Source organism: Typopeltis vanoorti, chromosome 22, assembly GCF_054136105.1.
Source record: "Typopeltis vanoorti isolate ZY-2024b chromosome 22, IOZ_Tvanoo_1.0, whole genome shotgun sequence".
Classification (NCBI taxonomy): domain Eukaryota; kingdom Metazoa; phylum Arthropoda; class Arachnida; order Uropygi; family Thelyphonidae; genus Typopeltis; species Typopeltis vanoorti.
The window spans coordinates 58,662,542-58,680,039 of NC_143570.1; the positions used below are offsets into that span (position 1 = coordinate 58,662,542).

At 34.5% G+C, this 17,498-nt stretch overlaps 1 protein-coding gene across 2 annotated transcripts in view; it reads left to right on the plus strand.

The window, feature by feature from the left end:
- The window catches only part of LOC150094439 (aladin-like), a 401,031-nt gene that overhangs the window by 322,000 nt on the left and 61,533 nt on the right, over positions 1-17,498 (plus strand). For both annotated transcript variants that reach the window (XM_090412342.1, XM_090412343.1), the window contains one exon: positions 4,656-4,723. In XM_090412342.1, coding sequence (XP_090268468.1) covers positions 4,656-4,723 — 68 coding nt within the window. The remainder of the gene's footprint in view (positions 1-4,655; positions 4,724-17,498) is intronic.

Below are 17,498 nucleotides of genomic sequence, written 5' to 3' on the forward strand. Positions count from 1 at the left end.
ATTAACCTCTAACATGCCAATTGATTCTCTTATGGACATTTCTTAAGACTATTAAACATATATCTCAAAAGTCTTTCCTGTATCAACTATAACAGGAATTATATAAAAGTTTTGAACTTACAAAGGCTCTGTATCTCACATTCAGTTAAAAGTCTTTCACTAAAAGTTCTATGGCAATTCTTTAGTCTCAGATCTTCTTCAGGAAATTTTGGCTTGGCTGCATCTCATCGGGAACGTAGCGGGCTGTGGGCTCATTCAGCTCCAGCAAAAGGTTACTCTTCCTCGGCGAAAAGAAAAACTTACGAGTGAAGGTGCTTCGGGAAATTTGCCTTGCCTTTTCTCCTCAGCTTGGGCTCGCCGAAAATCCCTGGACGACTGCCTTCTTTTTCTGCAGTTTCAACAGTAGAACTGCTGCCAACTGTTAACTGGATCTCTCTCTGGCCTGGAAACTTTTCTCCGGCAATTGGAACTCTTCCTCTTTCAGCAATTTTAAACCTTGTGTGCGGCCTAAAAGTAGTCTCTCTCTATCGACATCTCGAACCGAGAAGCTCCTTTCTGGAAGCAGAAAACTCCTCTCTCAAGCAACGTGGATCTGGGCAGTCTCTGGCGGTGACTCTGGACCGGGCGGTCTCCTCTCTGGCAGCAATTCTGGAAATGGGGACCCCTTCTGCTTGTTTCAGTCCCTTTTTATTAGGCCTCCTCTGAGACCTTGCATGAAGTTTGGCAACCCCCAAAGAATCGGTATGAGTCTTTCATCTTAAGTTTCAAGTTCGGCACGCCTCTTGTTCTCCTCCGCTTTCTTTTGATTGTAAGTTGCTGGCCATCGGAAAGTTGTTTGAACTCTTTCTGACTGACTTCGGAGATGTTTACACTTGGAGCCTGCAGTCCTTTCTCATACATACAAGTTTCAATAACAATCTTTCTAATGCTGCCATGTACAGCTTCAGCGACAAAAACATTGCCTTTGTTTTTAACACTCTAACATATTCTTATTAAAGCAGTGTATACAGTTAGCTTCAAAAGAGTTATTTACAAAAACATCTGATACAAACTATACCAAGACAAACAAAGTTTATTTTTTTACAATATTCACATGGGATTTAACCTAAGTAAAAAATCGATGTAATGTGGTTTGGAATATTTAATATTTAAGCTACAATCCAGTTTTTACACTTTGCTTATAATCGTATTCACTGGGCTCACTGTTTGACTTCCACTGATCCGAATTAATTCATTTACCCGGACTTATAAGAAAAATTACTGATTTGACAGTTTTAACGAAAAATAAATAAACAATAGCAAAACACTTAAAGCGAATTAAAAATAATACAAAATAATGATAAATAAAATATTATGTTTTCAGTTTTAATTAAATTTGTAAGTAAGGAGGAATACACAAGAGATCAACCGAAAATCGCTCTGCGATTGATGGTTTGAACACCCCTGCCCTAGGCCATGTAGTTGTGATCCAAATTCGCTGACATAGAGCTGTTAAAATTTTAACTGCCTCTTCTCCCAGGGCTTTGAGCAGCTCAATAGGTATTCCATCTCCTCCTGGTACCTTCTTACTGGATAGCTGTTCCAGTGCCCACCTCACTTCACTCTCCAGTGGTACTGGCTCCTGTGTATAACCCTGCTCTTCAAATTTCTCAGTAATTTTGGAGTCCTTTCTGTTAAGGGCTTCTGAATAATCTTTCCATCTTTCTTTGATGTCTGCAGCTTCTGTAAGATATCCTTTGTGTTTACTTTTCAATATTGTCGTGTAAAGATATCTAAATATCTTTACATGAATTTGTTTATGGTAGATTTTACTGTTAGTTTAGTTAATTAAAATTGAAATAAAAGATCTGTAAAAATATTGTTTTGTTAATAATATTTCCTTTGTCAAACCGATATTCTGTTTTAAGATGAGCAACACAGCATTGCTTGTAGTTTCATTATTATTAGATGACTAGCAAAGCTGTTAACCCTAACTGCAGCTTATAGTTAAGTCACCAATAGAAACTTTTTTTTTTATTTTAGCAGCAGCAGAAGGATCTACAAGATATACCTACCTTGTTAGGGATTAAAATATCTGTAGATATTTTTATGCCCAGTACATGAAATAGATTGCAAGTAGGAAAAGAAAAGCATTATCTTTGTTGCACCATTGATATACTTTTTGTCCCTCCCCTCCACCATTATTGAACTGCTCTGTGCTGTTTGTGATACCCAGTTGTCATGACATCATTCATGCAGTTGCAAATCAGTGAGAATACAGATCAATATTTCCTGTTCCCTCTAATTAACAAGAACAACCTAAATGCTTACCCTTTTATCTACTTAAACACTACATATAAATGCAGTTTATAAACAAATTACATTATAGAATGATATTCTGGGCCTTTTAATTCACTTAAATCCACCTGACTACAAAAATGCATGTTAATGCAAAATAAATGTAAGAAATGAATGAGTGGTGATTTTCTACTAATTCTTTATTTAAGTTCCTATTGAGAAGTTAATGTATCTCCACTGATGCGAATTTTGTTTATGACTTTAAAATTGGAAAGAAAGCTCTGTGTTTATAGAATTGACACCTATCAAGGAAAAATGCAGGAACATTCTAAAATAGCTGTATTCTATTTCATCGCTGGATAGTTAAAGTTTGCAAAGTAAACTGTTAATGCTTTTGGTACTTGCTTTAAATAAGACTGACTGCTTAGAGTTTGAAAATACAGGTATGAGTCAACTTGTTGTGTAATTTGTGTAACCGAATGCAAGGTGATTTGTTGCTGTTTCCCTGAGAAAACTTCCATGAACACAAAATACTTGATTAATGAGGAAGACGTGCTTGGAATTTCAACAGCAAAATAAGCCAAGTTTTCTGTTGTCTTTTTGATTCTCAGACTGAAATATGTTAACTATTGCAGACATTTTAAGGTTTTTAATGTGTTTGTGTGTGTGTGTGTGTGTGTAGAAGAGTCACTAGACACACTTTGTTAATAAAATATAAAAAAGAAACTTAGTTTTCAAGTATAAAGCATAATAAAACACTAAATATATACGCCTGGGGATAGAGCCTGTAAAGTTACAGAAAAAGATTAGATGGCTTTAATCCTAGTTAAAAACCTTGAACATGGGACTAATGGAACTCTGCCTACTCCCTGTGGGAATAAAAAAGGTATTAGAGATCTATTCATTTTTATTTATTTATTTCTCTGTCAGTTTGTGTCAAGGACCTATTGCATCTCCTGATAAATGCTGAAATTGACAAACTTGTAGAAGAAGTGTTTGGAAAAAAGCCTTGCCCACAAAAGTATTTCTTATCTTACAAGTGTGATAGTACTGGACATAATCTTATTGGAGTACTCCAATAAGATTATGTCCAGTATCTATAGCAGGGTTTTCAGATTATTTATCCCTTAGCCCATGATACTAATGAATGATTGGACCTTTCTTAGATAGGGTTCATGAGGGGGAAAGAGAAGTTGAAGACCAAAGATAATTGCTGCTAAACTTACTTATTAATAACAATCTATTATTTATTGTTTTTTTTTTTTTTTTTAATTTTTTTGCATTAGCCTACATGAACTGCCAGTGACATTATATGGTATTGGTCAGTGATATTATATTACTATTATGAGCTAATTCTGGAGGTTAGCTCTAAAAGATTTTGTTCTCTTTCTACAGAAAAATGTCAATTGTGTCATCCACAAAAGGTTAGTTTTTTTTTATTTTTTTTTTTTATGGGATTGCTTTTTAAAAACAGTTTGGTTGGCCAAGCAGATTGTTCTTCAACCAATAGGTTATGCGTTTTGAATTCCATCGAGAACATGGATGGTGTTTGGGAAATGTGCTTAGGTGTATATTAATTTTATTGTCTGGTGAGAGGCCATCACCCTGGTTATTATGCTTGAGTACTCAAGCAGCTTCAAAACATCTCTTTAGATCAGAGTCTCCAGATTATCTACCCCTTAGCCCATGATATTAATGTATCAGCCAGCCTGGTTGGCTGAGTGGTTAGCATATCTGCTCTCCAGCCAAGGGCATGGATGTTTGTGATTGTCCTACTAATCAATTAACATATGTACTGCTGTGTCCTGGTGCAATATGACCTTTGATGTCTTTTCACCATAAAATCGAATAAAAAAAAAGTAATGTATGATTGGGCTTTTCCTAGGTAGAATTCATAAGGGAGAAAGAGAAGCTGGAGACCAAAGATAATTGCAGTAAGCAAATAGGTAATATATTTCTAGATGATCATCATCTGCCATCCAGTGTCTAGTTGCATGGTCTCCTGCTGAGAATTTATGCTTTTGAAATACAGTAAATTACTTAATATCCTGTTACTCTTTAGCAACAGGATACTCAAATTTTTACTGTAAATCTCTCTGACTGGTTGCACTAATGATGTGAGGACCACCAGTTTCTAGCCCATTAACAGTGAGGTTTGGAATACAGACAAATACCAACTTGCTAATAGGTGGCTAGATACTCTATGATTTGCTGTAGTATCTTATTATGCAAAATAAATGACAAATTGTAATATCTTGTTTATTGCAGTTTTGTTCTGTTTTATTTTATTTTAGTATTTTACGTTTAAATATACTTTTAATTTAAAAAGTATTTTAAATATAAAAGTGTTATATGTAATTAAAAAATACTATTTTCAGGATAGGTGGTGCTGTCCATGACATGATATGGGATAAAAGTGGAGAACGACTGGCTGTTTCTTTTAAAGGTAAAACTTTTCTTTTCTTCTTCTCTCAAATGAAAATAATATAGGTAATTTTATTACACAATTTTTTTTCATTATAGGGAAGTTTGCGCTTACCTCAAAATTATCATAACTTTCAACATGCTTAAGGTGAAGAAGTAAAAAATATGCTATGATTATTTCAAAACTTTGATCTTGATATGATCTGAATTATTATAATTCTTAAAGCAGCTATTGTTGGAAGGTTTTTACTAGGTTGTTGAGTGACTGTTAATGTTCAGTTAATGTTGAGTGACTGCCAAAGTTTTCAATTACACCTGATAAGAAATTATATTGTTGTTTAATCCTTTACCCAAGTTTGCACAAACTTTGTTATCTTAGTTGTAAAGATACCTCATGCTTAAACTTGGGTAAAGGATTAAATGTGAGGTATCTTTACAACTAAGCTACTTGCATATTTACTAGTTTTACATATTAGCTATTAACTTCATATTGATTGCCTCAATATCTCTTAATACAAAACACACTTCCTTTCAGAAGTGTGCTTTAGAGGGGTCACTAGCCAGACCCAGTCCCAGGAAAATACAAAAGTTGAATTAATGCAGAAGTCATGTATTTCCCATATATGACAACCTTTCAAACACAAAATGAGTTGTTACTCACACAAATTTCATAAGTTTTAAAATAAACTTCTGAATGAAACATTAATATACAGTATTTCTTTAATTTACAGTTCTAAGAGAACAGTATGCCACCTGTTCCACATTAGGTCTCTAATCTGACTTGTTCAGACCAGCTGTGCCAATCACTTTTCCTCTCTAGCATTAGTCAGCCTAAGGCTGATTAATGCAGGCTCTCTATTCATCACTTGTGTCCTCTCCCTCTTTGTAATTGGAGTCATGTAATTTTAATGTTGAGTGACTGCCAAAGTTTTCAGTTATTTTATTTTACTTTCAGGTAAACATTTCAGTTATTCAAGTAAGAGATATTAATGTAGAAGTGTATAAATGTAGTTTGCCATAACATATCAGGTTTAAATGTTAATTCTGAATTTTAATTTTTATAATTTCATAATCTACTGGTTCTCTTCTTTCTTGTATGTCTTGCATTATTATTTGAATTTGTATTTTGATATTGTTGTTGTTTTATACTTTATGTCTGGCTCTTGCCAGTCCTTTTTGTTCCATCATCAATATATGACTTCCCACCATTTTCTTGTTTACTGATCTCAGCTACAGTTTTCTTCTCAAATTTATCACTCTTCAGTAGAAGATTGTGTTTGCCTTAGCTCTGAAATTTTGTATATTTATAGCATTGTAAAACTGTGGCAATCAGAATTCCTTAGGCTATTACATACTTTATCTTACACATAGTTTATCTTGATTGTTCTTTTCCTTATAATTTTTTTTTCTTTTCTACTTTCCTTTTGCTGTAGTTAACAAAATTTCATTGTTTTCATCCATGTCTTTAAACTTGATTAACAGTATGAATTCAATATATCTTCTTTCAATCTAAAAGTTGAAAAGAAAAGTAAATTTTGATTTATTTAATGGCAATTCCATCTACAAAAGTAGGAATCCTATAGTCTGGTTACTATTGTAGATGGATCAAGGGATACATGAACTTGGAATCCTGCTCTGAAGACCAGTCTTTTTCATGTCATTCCAGACCACCTCTAATAAGTAAATATGGATCCCATACAAGTAATAAATATCATTCAAAACAATAATGATGTCCCACTCTGTTTAAAAAGGAAGACATTTTACCACTGTATACTTCCAGTCATTTCATATGGTTGTGAAACTTGGTGTCATTAACAAAAGCACTGGCAAATAGACTAACAACAACTCAAAGAAAAATGGAGAGGTTGATGTTAGGCATCACATTAAAAGATAAAAAGTGAAACACCTGAATAAGAAGTCAGACTCACATCACTGACATCATTCTTCACCATATAAGCGACTAAAATGGAAATAGGCTGGACATCTATCCAGAAATGTCCGATGATGAGCGATGGACCACCATACTAACGAACTGAATTCCAAAAGAAGAGAAACGAGGCCAAGGATGTCCTAAAAGAAGTTGGAGTGATGAATTTTCAAATTTTGTTGGGGAAAATTGGTCAACCATTGCCAATAATAGAGAAAGGTGGAAAGAATTGGAGAAGGCCTTTGTCCAGCTGTGGACAGAAAATGGCTGAAAAGAAAAGATCTGCAGGGCTAACATCGTATTCTTAACAAAATATAAACACTATCCACTTGGCCACCCATAACTACCACCTTTTATGCTATCACATAGTTTATAACAACCTGCATCGCTGTTTTCAAGTAGTCACAATCCAAAATCATACAGGATGAACAAGAACATAAATAGTTTTCTCCTAACTGCATGATCCCTTCCTACAGGGCTGGCTTAACACAGTAAGCAGGCAATTCATCGCATCGAGGCACTGAAGTTAGTACAAAAAATAAAATAAAAACACGTTTTAATATTAACGCTTATTAAATGTGGATATGCACTAAATATATTATAAATAAATACTGTGACTTTTAATAACATTTAAGCAAAAACTGCAAGTGTTGTTTTTCGCTATGTGTAGTATAGAGCTGGCAGAAGTACTAGATAAGCCAGGCGTTGTATTACAAGGGCGCTCCTACACTACCAACTTGCATTTTTTAACATGCAGTGCACGTTCGTCAGTGTGAGGCGTGCACCCGTCTTAAAATCTATGTTTGTAAATCATTGAATTCTTGATTGATAAACACAGAGTAAATGTGTAGTTAATTCACATTGAGGTAAGTAGATTCAAAATTTAACCTAAGGCTTTTCAAATCAAAGAAAAATTTATGCATTTCTTTAAGTATTTATTTTTTATGTCTTACCAAATGTTTTGTTCAATAGATTTTTTATTTCAGAATGGAACTCCTGGAACTAAATTATAACTACTCTAATTTTCTACTGTTTTGAAAGTTTTCACAGACAGTATTCAATATCTATTACTTCATTTTACCATTTGATAAAAATCATTTGTTCATCTGTCTGTTTTAAGTTTTAGAAATTCTGTTCTATATTTTCACCATATAAAAACTGCTTACATGTATGCAACAAAACAGAAAGTCTGGTAGTATTATTTTTTTTTTTTCTTAAAAAAATTCCAAATATGATGACTTTTACTGCTGCTGGAAATAACTTTTGTCTTAGAAATACTAGACAATAATCTTCTTGCCTGGAGATAAAGGATAAAAGCTTAAATTTCTAAATAGAAATACCAATATTTCTTTTATAGTCTGATACAATGTTTATGTCAAAATAATTTCTCAATTTATAATAATCACAATTTGCTTTTATTATCAAAAACTTATAAATTATTTGATGTGGTTATTTAAGAAAGAAAGAAATATTTGAATTAAAAAAAAAAAAAAGATACATATGTGTTGCATTAGCGTTCAGCTTTTTTTTTGCAGGGGGAGAAGGGAATCCACCTATTCATCTGCTGATGTTTGAAATCATTTATTTTCAAAACCGTTCACAAGACAATTGTTACAAATGTAAATCACTCTTGGGAAGCACACTCATACAATTTAGTGTAAAATTGTAGTAAAATTATAACTAATTTGCCACCTACCTAAACTAGGTAAATGTCTTTTCCAAATATTTCTTCTTTGTACTAAAAGAAAATGCCAGATAATGATGATAATTTGATTAATAATAAAAAGGAAATACATATTTCTTTTTCATTGAGTGGAGATTTCAGAATGAAGTGTTGTGTTTTTTGAAAAGAAAGTGCACGTGATTAATTTCTTGCTAATTTTGTCAACTGAACACCAGAAATAATGGGAATGACTAACTGTAACGGATTTGTAATGTTTATGACCTCATGACTTAGAAGAGTGAATCTGTGTTACCTGTAGTTTCCTCCATCAGGAAATTCCAAGTCAACATTATATATATATATATATATTCCGTGCAGTTAGCCTAGTGGCTGTGTGCTTCACAACCATATGCCTGGGATAGGAGTTTCTTAGGTTCGATTCCTGTCAGAGACGTGAGGAGCTGAAGGATCTTCCTCATCCATAGCCAAATTAGCCAGTCTTGGGCATGGACAGTAGGGTTTTTCCCCCCAGTTTATCCTGGGGTTTTTCATCCCACAAAGCAGGCAAACCGGCCTTGAGAACTCAACACTACAGGACATAGGATACACCGGGGTGTAGGGCTGACCACCTTATCCTGTGAACGGTTTGAGGTCTGATGTTTAATGAACCCTTGACACCACAAGGTAAAAGAGGGTAAAAGGATGATGAGATATTCATTCATTTTGGAAGATGTGCAACAGAAAATATTGTGGAAATTATTTTCGTGCTGATTTCTGCACTTGTATTAAACAATTGTTTTAAAATGTTCTGAAAAAAAAATGCTATCTAGCAAAATTTATTGCAATAAATAAGATTTGAGCATCACTTTTTATTTTACCTTGCACTACTACAATGTATAGAAATATGCATGTCACATTATTATTACTTGACACCAAGGACTCATCGAGGAGGGACACCTCCTCTACAGTTCTCAGTCTCCACCAATTATAGCAAACTGCATCATTTACACCAATGCCATCTACTGTTCACCACCACGGACAATCACAAACATCCATGCCCACGGCAGGATTCGAACCCATAGACTTTTGGCTGGAGAGCAGATACGCCAACCACTCGGCCACCTAGGTTAGATTTAGATATACTGCTGTTATTTGAGAACAATTCTTTTTGCTTTTATGAACAAGACACGTTTAGTTGCATTACATTCTTATTTCAAAGCTAATTTTAAAATATCGCAAAATTATATTCAGTAGTATTTCAAATGAACTCGCAGTTGAAAAACAAAACAAATTGTTATTATTATTGTTATTTGTAGAGTGCTCATTTCAATGGCAGCTCCTAAGAATTTGTAGTGTGGGGCTGCAATGTTACCAGCCCAAACTGCATGCAAATTAGGTGTTATCCCCCATTAGGTAGTGGTTTGGTGCGGTCTGCATAGAATGCAGCTCTAGCATTGAGTATACTAGCCAGTATACTGATACTAGCCCTAGTCTGCACAGCACATTGACTATTGCAAAATACAGCTATTGCTACAAAATGAATTATATAAAATACTATCGAGCAGTATTGTATTACATACAAGAAAATAACAGTTTTTAGATAAATATATAAACATTTAAGAACGGTGATAATAAAACAGGAACTTTCATTTTATACTGGAGGGGCTGCAGCCCTTATGGACAAACTGCCACTGGTTCATTTTAATAATAATAATGCTGTTTCTTTACCATTGTAAAATAACCTTTATTGGGTGGAAGCAACATAAATAAATATATATATGATGAAATTGAGACATGTCCTATACGGAATTGATTAATATTTAGTTTGTTTTGAAGTATTCTAATCCTCCCTCCCACTCATAGTAACTGAATTATAAATATCTACTTTCTTCTAATTTTGTATTTCATAGTTTTTACACTATGTGTACACTTCACATTTCATATGATTAAAGATTTTCATATTATTATCTATAAAGCAAAGTCATCGAAGTGCGTTCTTCAGACAATTTGTGAAGTATTCTAAGAAATTTGATTTTGAATAAAAATAAAAATAACATCTAGAATGTTGACAATCATTTATTTATTTTTTCAAAATATTTCAAATAATTATCTTGGATTAAGTTCTTCGATAACAAATAAAATATTGTCGACTGAGTGATTAGACAAAATTGGCACAAAAAATTTAAAATGACATTGGTTCTTCAAGGTAATGCAATATTTAAGTGAAAAAGTATGCAAGGATCTCTTATTTTGTCCTGGCATTAAAAATTGTAACAAAAATAAAAATAATTTCTATATTTTTAGTCTATCTAATAGAACTACAAATTAATAATAACAAGGAACTATGCTTCTTGTTATAGACAACTGAGACGCAGCTATGATTGTGAGATAATCTAACAGAGAGAGTTAGGGAAAGTAAATTATAAAGGGAGGAATGGTGAGAATTTGAGTGTAAGAGCGGCAATATTATATAACTGTGTTAATAATGGGAATGGGCATTATCATGGAAATGTTGATGAGGAGAGAATTATTTCGTCTGTGTTCATCCATTTCAGACCCATCAAACATTGTACAAAGATGTCACACTAGAGAAGAATAGAGATCTGCAAGTTGTCCAACTGTGTCATGCAGACTGCAGACAAGAGTATACAAAAGAACATGCAGGTAGATTATTATGTCTGTACACAAATGCTAGGAGTATCAGAAACAAAGGGGTAGAGTTTTGTTGCCTTAGTATGTTAGGACTTCAGATTGTAGGCATTAGTGAGACCTGGCTATCAGAAACAGACGTACTAACTGGTATTGAGTGTAATGGATACACTATTTTTAGGAAGGATAAAGAGGATACGAGAGGAGGGGGTGTGCTGCTAATGATATCAGATAACTTGAGTTGAGACCCATGATTGTAGTACTTCTACTAACAGTATTTCATGTGGCAATGAGTTTGAAGCCATCTGGTGTGAGGTGGAATCTAACAGGATCAATTACATAGTGGGGTGTTGTTACAGACCTGGTGGATCGGTTGCTAGTAATAAAGAAATGCATCGCCAAATAGAAAAGATGAGCACAAAAAGAATAATTATAATGGGAGACTTTAATTATCCAAATATTGATTGGGTAGCAGTAGAGTCTCATAAGAAGAATGAAAATGTGTTTATTGAGCTGTTGTGGGACAATTTCCTTAAGCAGCATGTGACAGAAAGAACTCGAGGTCAAAGAGTGTTAGATTTGATTATAGTGTCAGAGGGTGTTTCAGTTATAGACGTAACTATTCTGCCTCGGGTTGGTGACAGTGATCATGCGGTACTCACTTGGGAAGTGACTAAGTTTATGAATGTTCCATTCAGAAAAGGTTACATGCTGAACTACAAAGCAGGAAATTATGACCAACTGAGGAGTATACTGAGTTCATTGGAATGGGATCGGTTGATGGATGGGAAGAATATTGACAATGCATGGGAAGCATTTAAACTTTAACTTAAATGATACGATATCAGAGTGTGTCCCGAGAGTTCGAAGAATAAATGGGGTAGGAGTCAAATGGATATGTAATCTTATTAAGCAAGAGATTCGTAAAAATAAAATGATGTGTAAGTAATACCATGTACATAAGGATGATGTCCATTATGAAAATGATAAACAGCAGGCTAGAATAGTCACAACTGTTGTGCAGAAAGCAAAGTCTGACTATGAAAAGAAACTGGCTCTGTGTGCTAAAGACAACCCACAAGAATTCTATTTACATGCTGCAAGTAAAAGAAAGAATGAACATGTAAGAATAACTCTTCTAAATGCAGATGGTGGGAGGGTTATGGACGCAGAAGAGGTTGTTCATCTAATGAGTGCCCATTTTGTTAAAATCTATCAACCTGGTGTAAATGCCATTGAGCTCACTGCTACCTTTTCACTGGATGAAGACACTCAGGTGTATGAGGACAAGGTATTAGAGCTGTTACACAATCTAAATAAGAATTCAGCAAAAGGGACTGATGGGATATCAGCACATGTGCTAAAAGAGTGTTCAGTTGACCTGGCTATTCATTTGAACAGGCTGTTTAATATGAGTCTCAGAACAGTAAAGATTTTGCAGGAATGGAAAGAATGTATGGTAATTCGATTGCACAAAGGTGGTGCAAGACTGATGTATCCAACTATTGACCAATTAGTATCTCAGGGGTGGTGGTAGTGAAGATTTTGGAAAAATTGGTTGGAACTCGCATTCAGAAATGGGTTTGCAGTGAATCTCTACTTTGCAATTCGCAACATGGATTTACTAAGGGAAGGTCATGTTTTAGCAACTTACATTCTATAACAATGTTACCATTGAACTAGACAAGGGGAATGGATACACCATGTTACGTTTGGATTTTTCTAAGGCTTTTGACAGAATATAGCATGGTAGACTGTTGTATAAATTGGACAATATGGGTTTGGGTTATAGAATATTAGCATGGATAAGAGACTTGACTGACAGATATCAAAAAGTGGTATACGTTTGGGGGGGGGATGTGAGTCTGCAAGGTTTAAAGTTACAAGTGGTGTACCACAAGGGTCGGTGCTTGGTCCACTGCTATTCAGTCTATACATTAATGATATTGGGAAGGATTTGACAAGTGACATACAGCTATTTGCTTATGATGCAAAGATAGGTAGGGTAATTAGGAATGCTGCTGATATGCAGTACTTGCAGAATTATTTGAATAGGCTGGAACTGTTGGCATAGGAAAATGGATGTCGGTTCAATATCAGTAAATGTAAATTCATTCGCTTCGGTGTGATTAGATATCCAATGCCGTATTATATTGGTGGGATTATGCTAGAAGAAACTGATGAGGCTAGGGATATTGGAGTGTTAGTAGATAGGAAGTTGAAGTTCAGGGGCCAGGTAGCAAAGATTGCAAAAACAATTCAAAAGTTAATTGCAATGCTGAAACAAACATTCACATGTAAAAATAAAGATGTTGTTTTTGCCTCTTTACAAGGCCTTGATAAGACCTCACTTGGACTATTGTTCATAAGTCTGATCTCTGATCTCCTGGCTTCCGTTTGTGATTCTGATAAACTGGAGAGAGTGCTTTTTTTTTTTTTTTTTTTTTTTTTTTTTTTTTTTTTTTTTAAGCCTTTAAATTTTATGTACATTTAAAAAAAAAAAGTAAGGGGTGCCCAACTTAAAATTGCATCTGGGTGGGAGAAAGGACCCCCAGAGCCAGCCCTGCCTTCCCACATTCTATTATAAACACATTATAGATCCTTAATCTTTTGTGGATTAAATTGAAGAATGAATAGCACACTTATAGGATCTTAGAACTGTGATGGAAATTAAACACTTAATCAGAGACCAAGTCTACAAATATGAAAGTTCTAAGAAAGATTAAGGAGTGAACATATGCCATTAATAGCAGAATCATATCAGAATGAGGATATTATGAAGGAAATTGAGATTTTTAGCTTTTAGGAATGCGTGAGCATAGCTAATCTCAGGTGTATGGTAATTTAAACAGAATGGGAGAGGAAAATAAACAAAGTAAGCAGGATGGCATAGAAATTATCCAGAGGAAAACCAAGATCTAGTTGGACTAATACAGTAAGAAGTAAATTAAGGGGATAAAAATCCCTTCTTCACTTTACGACAAATAGTCGAGAAAGCATGGGAATATAACAAAGATCTGTATTTAAGTTTTGTCTATTTGGAAAAGGCATATGACAAGGTGCCAAGAGAGAAGCTATTCAATACACTACCGTTATATGGTGTCAATGGGGCGTTATATCAAGCAATACTTAGTCTTTATTTGAATTGTAAGTCAGCAGTTAGAATTGAAGGAAGTACAGGAAGATGGTTTAATGTTAAATCTGGTGTGAGACAAGGATGTACATTATCCCCTCTGTAATTCATTATCTATATGGATCACATTATGAAGGAAAGTGGTATTAAACCTGATATCAAAATTGGAGACGTTAATGTCAGCTCTTTGCTTTATGCGGATGATGTTATACTTCTAAATAAATCCGCTACACGTCTGCAAGATTTTGTGACTAAATTGAATAGCTGTTGTAATAGCTATGGTATGAAGGTCAGCAATAAAAAGACAAAGACAATGAAAATAGGCAGAATCATTGAAAATGTCAACTGTGTTGTGATTGGAGAACCTGTGGAACAAGTAAAACATTTCAGCTACTTAGGCACAATTTTTACTGAAGATGGTAAATTAAATATAGAAATAGACAACAGTATCAGCAAAGCTGGTATGGTGGGAAGTCAGTTGAATAAATTCATATGGAATAAGAGAGAAATTAGTCGGAACACTAAATTAGCTGTATACAAGACAGTGTTCAAACCAGTTTTAACTTATGGATCTGAAAGCTGGGTCAGAAGTAAAACACTTGATCAAAGACTAGAGACCACAGATATGAGAGTCCTGAGAAAGATTATAGGTGTGAACAGATGTCATCAATGGCAATATCATATTAAAAAGGAAGATATTAAGAAAGAACTTGACATTGTCAGCATCCAGGAATGCGTTAGCAGAGCTAATCTCAGGTGGTATGGTCACTTAAACAGAATGGGCGAGGAAAGATTTAGCAAAACAAGTGCTCTCTGCCAGGTTGGCAACAAAACGACCCAGAGGAAGACCAAGATATAGGTGGATTTATACGGTACAAAGTGCCTTAGACGATAGAAATATAAGATCTGATAATGTTGGAGTCTTGTCAGGAAAATTGTAGATAGGAAATTAATAATGATGTAATTTTTTTTTCATGTAGTACTATCTTATCCTGTACCCCATTGAGGGTACATAGCAGGAATTTTATGATGATGATGATGAAAAATCCCTTATTATTTTACAGCCAGTATGCGAAACTCTGAGATCGAAAACTACGATCTAAGAGTTTCATGCCGAAGAACTATCGGCGAATCCAAGCGTAAGTGAACACCTGGTAGTACAACACCAAGGCAACTCGAAGTAAAGGTGGAGCAAGCCCCCTCACTATCCTTGATATCTTCTCATAATGTAAAACACAGATCCTAGGAGATGTAATACTGCCTTACATTATGAGGAGAGGTCACTACCCAGACTGGTTTCAACCTTTTTTAAAGTCTCATCAGTGTTATCATCCTTTTTTGAGGTCTCATCAGTTTTATCCCTTTAATTTAATTAACTTTGCCAGAAAAAATAGCATTTGGCTTTTTATCACAGTAAGAAGTACTTTAGAAGACTGAAATATAATATAAGAACTGACAATATTGGAGAGCTGATAGTTAACAGATTAATTTGGAGGGAAATTATCTGTGTTAGTAACGATGCAACCTTTTCATGTAGTACCATCATAATATCCCGTACACTATCCGAGGGTACATATAAGGAATTTGATTATGACAGACCAGAAGTCTGGTTCGAGGCTATTTTGAGTATGGATATGTTATTGTAGAGCACTTATAAGAATTTTTTTTCTGATTTTTTTGATTTTTTTTGGAATGAACTGGTGAATATTACTGTAGGTTCTATTGGATTTATTGTATTCATTGCATGTAGTAATATAATTGTATATTAATTTTAGATATTCTTAAAAATGATACCAAAAAACCCATCAGCACAAAGTATTGTCAAAGGCACACAAGCTAACTTAGATGCTGGAGACGAGAATCTTTGTCTCACTGGGCAGAGGAATCGCAGCACCATTATTTTATATAAGTGAGGATAACTTGACAATTTGATATATGTAGATTAAAACAAATTATTAGACAGCTGATTAGAGAATTAGAAAAAGAATTGAAGTATGTAATATAATAGAATAATAACAACAGTAAGGTAAGCCACTTAGAATGTAATCAAAAAGAAGTAATATGATACAGTTATTCACTCATTGCTGATAGTGACACTACTTCAAGCTTCCCAGGAACAAAAATTTTTACTTAGCCAGGGTGTCAGCTGACCGTAGCCTTGTTGAGATCATGTGGTTATAAATTTCTTGTTGTACAAGCACTTACAGAAGTAGTTGCTAGTGTGCTTTCTTTCAAGGTCATAACTTCACTATTACAATGAAATAACTACCAAAACTAGAAGTTATGATGAATATAGAATGTGGGATCTAGCCTGTTTCCTACAATAGCTGGTAATGTTTACTTACCAATGATATTGCATGCATTCTACCAAATCGAAGCTTCCCAAAAGTGATATAAAGCAGTAAGAAAGAGGTGTCTTAAAAAGTTATACTACTACTTCTTATTGTGCTATCTTCTATTGAAGGTCAGCGACCATCTTGGCGAACAAACTGCGGTCTTGTGCTAATCTGAGCAGTTCTGCACTGCTCTTTCCTGTCCACGTCTTGATGTTGTCAAACCATGATATTCTTTTTCTTCCTCTAGTTCCTTTGCCATCAATTCTTCCTACCAAAATAGTTTGTAGAAGTTGGTATTTGCTGTTTCTCATGATGTGGCCAAGATATGATGTTTTTCGTTTCTTGATTATTTGTACAAGATGTTTAGCTTTGCCAATGGATTTTAAGACCTCTTCATTGGTAATTTTTTCTGTCCATGATATCTTTAGCATTCTTCTGTATAGCCACATCTCAAAGGCTTCGATTTTCTTGATGGTTGTCGCCTTCAATGTCCATGTTTCAACTCCATAGAGCAGAATAGACCACACGTAACATTTCAGCATTCGGCATCTGACTTCCATGTTTAGGTCTTTATTGCAGAATAGTGTCTCATTTTCATGAAGGACTGCCGTGCAACTTCAATCCTTGTCTTTATATCTATTTCTGGATCCCACCGTTCATTAAGCCAACAACCAAAATCAAGTGTCAAGATATAAATATCTTGACACTTGATCAATATTTTTCCCATTGAGTGTCAGTTTCATTGATGAGGCTGGATGTTTGCTGATGAGCATGTATTTTGTCTTGTTGATGTTTATATTTATTCCCATTCTTTGGCTTTCTATGTATACTCTGTCAATGAGTTTTTGGAGATCCATAATGTTATCTGCAATTAGCACGGTGTCATCTGCATATCGTAGGTTGTTAACAATCTTTCCATTTATTGTGATTCCCTCTGGACATTCTTCCAATGCTTTTTTAAAGATTACCTCTGCGTATATGTTGAACAGGAGTGGTGAGAGCACACATCCTTGCCTCATTCCTCTTTTGATGTTAATATCACTGGTGGTAATGTTGTCTAATTGAACGGTAGCTGACTGATTCCAATAC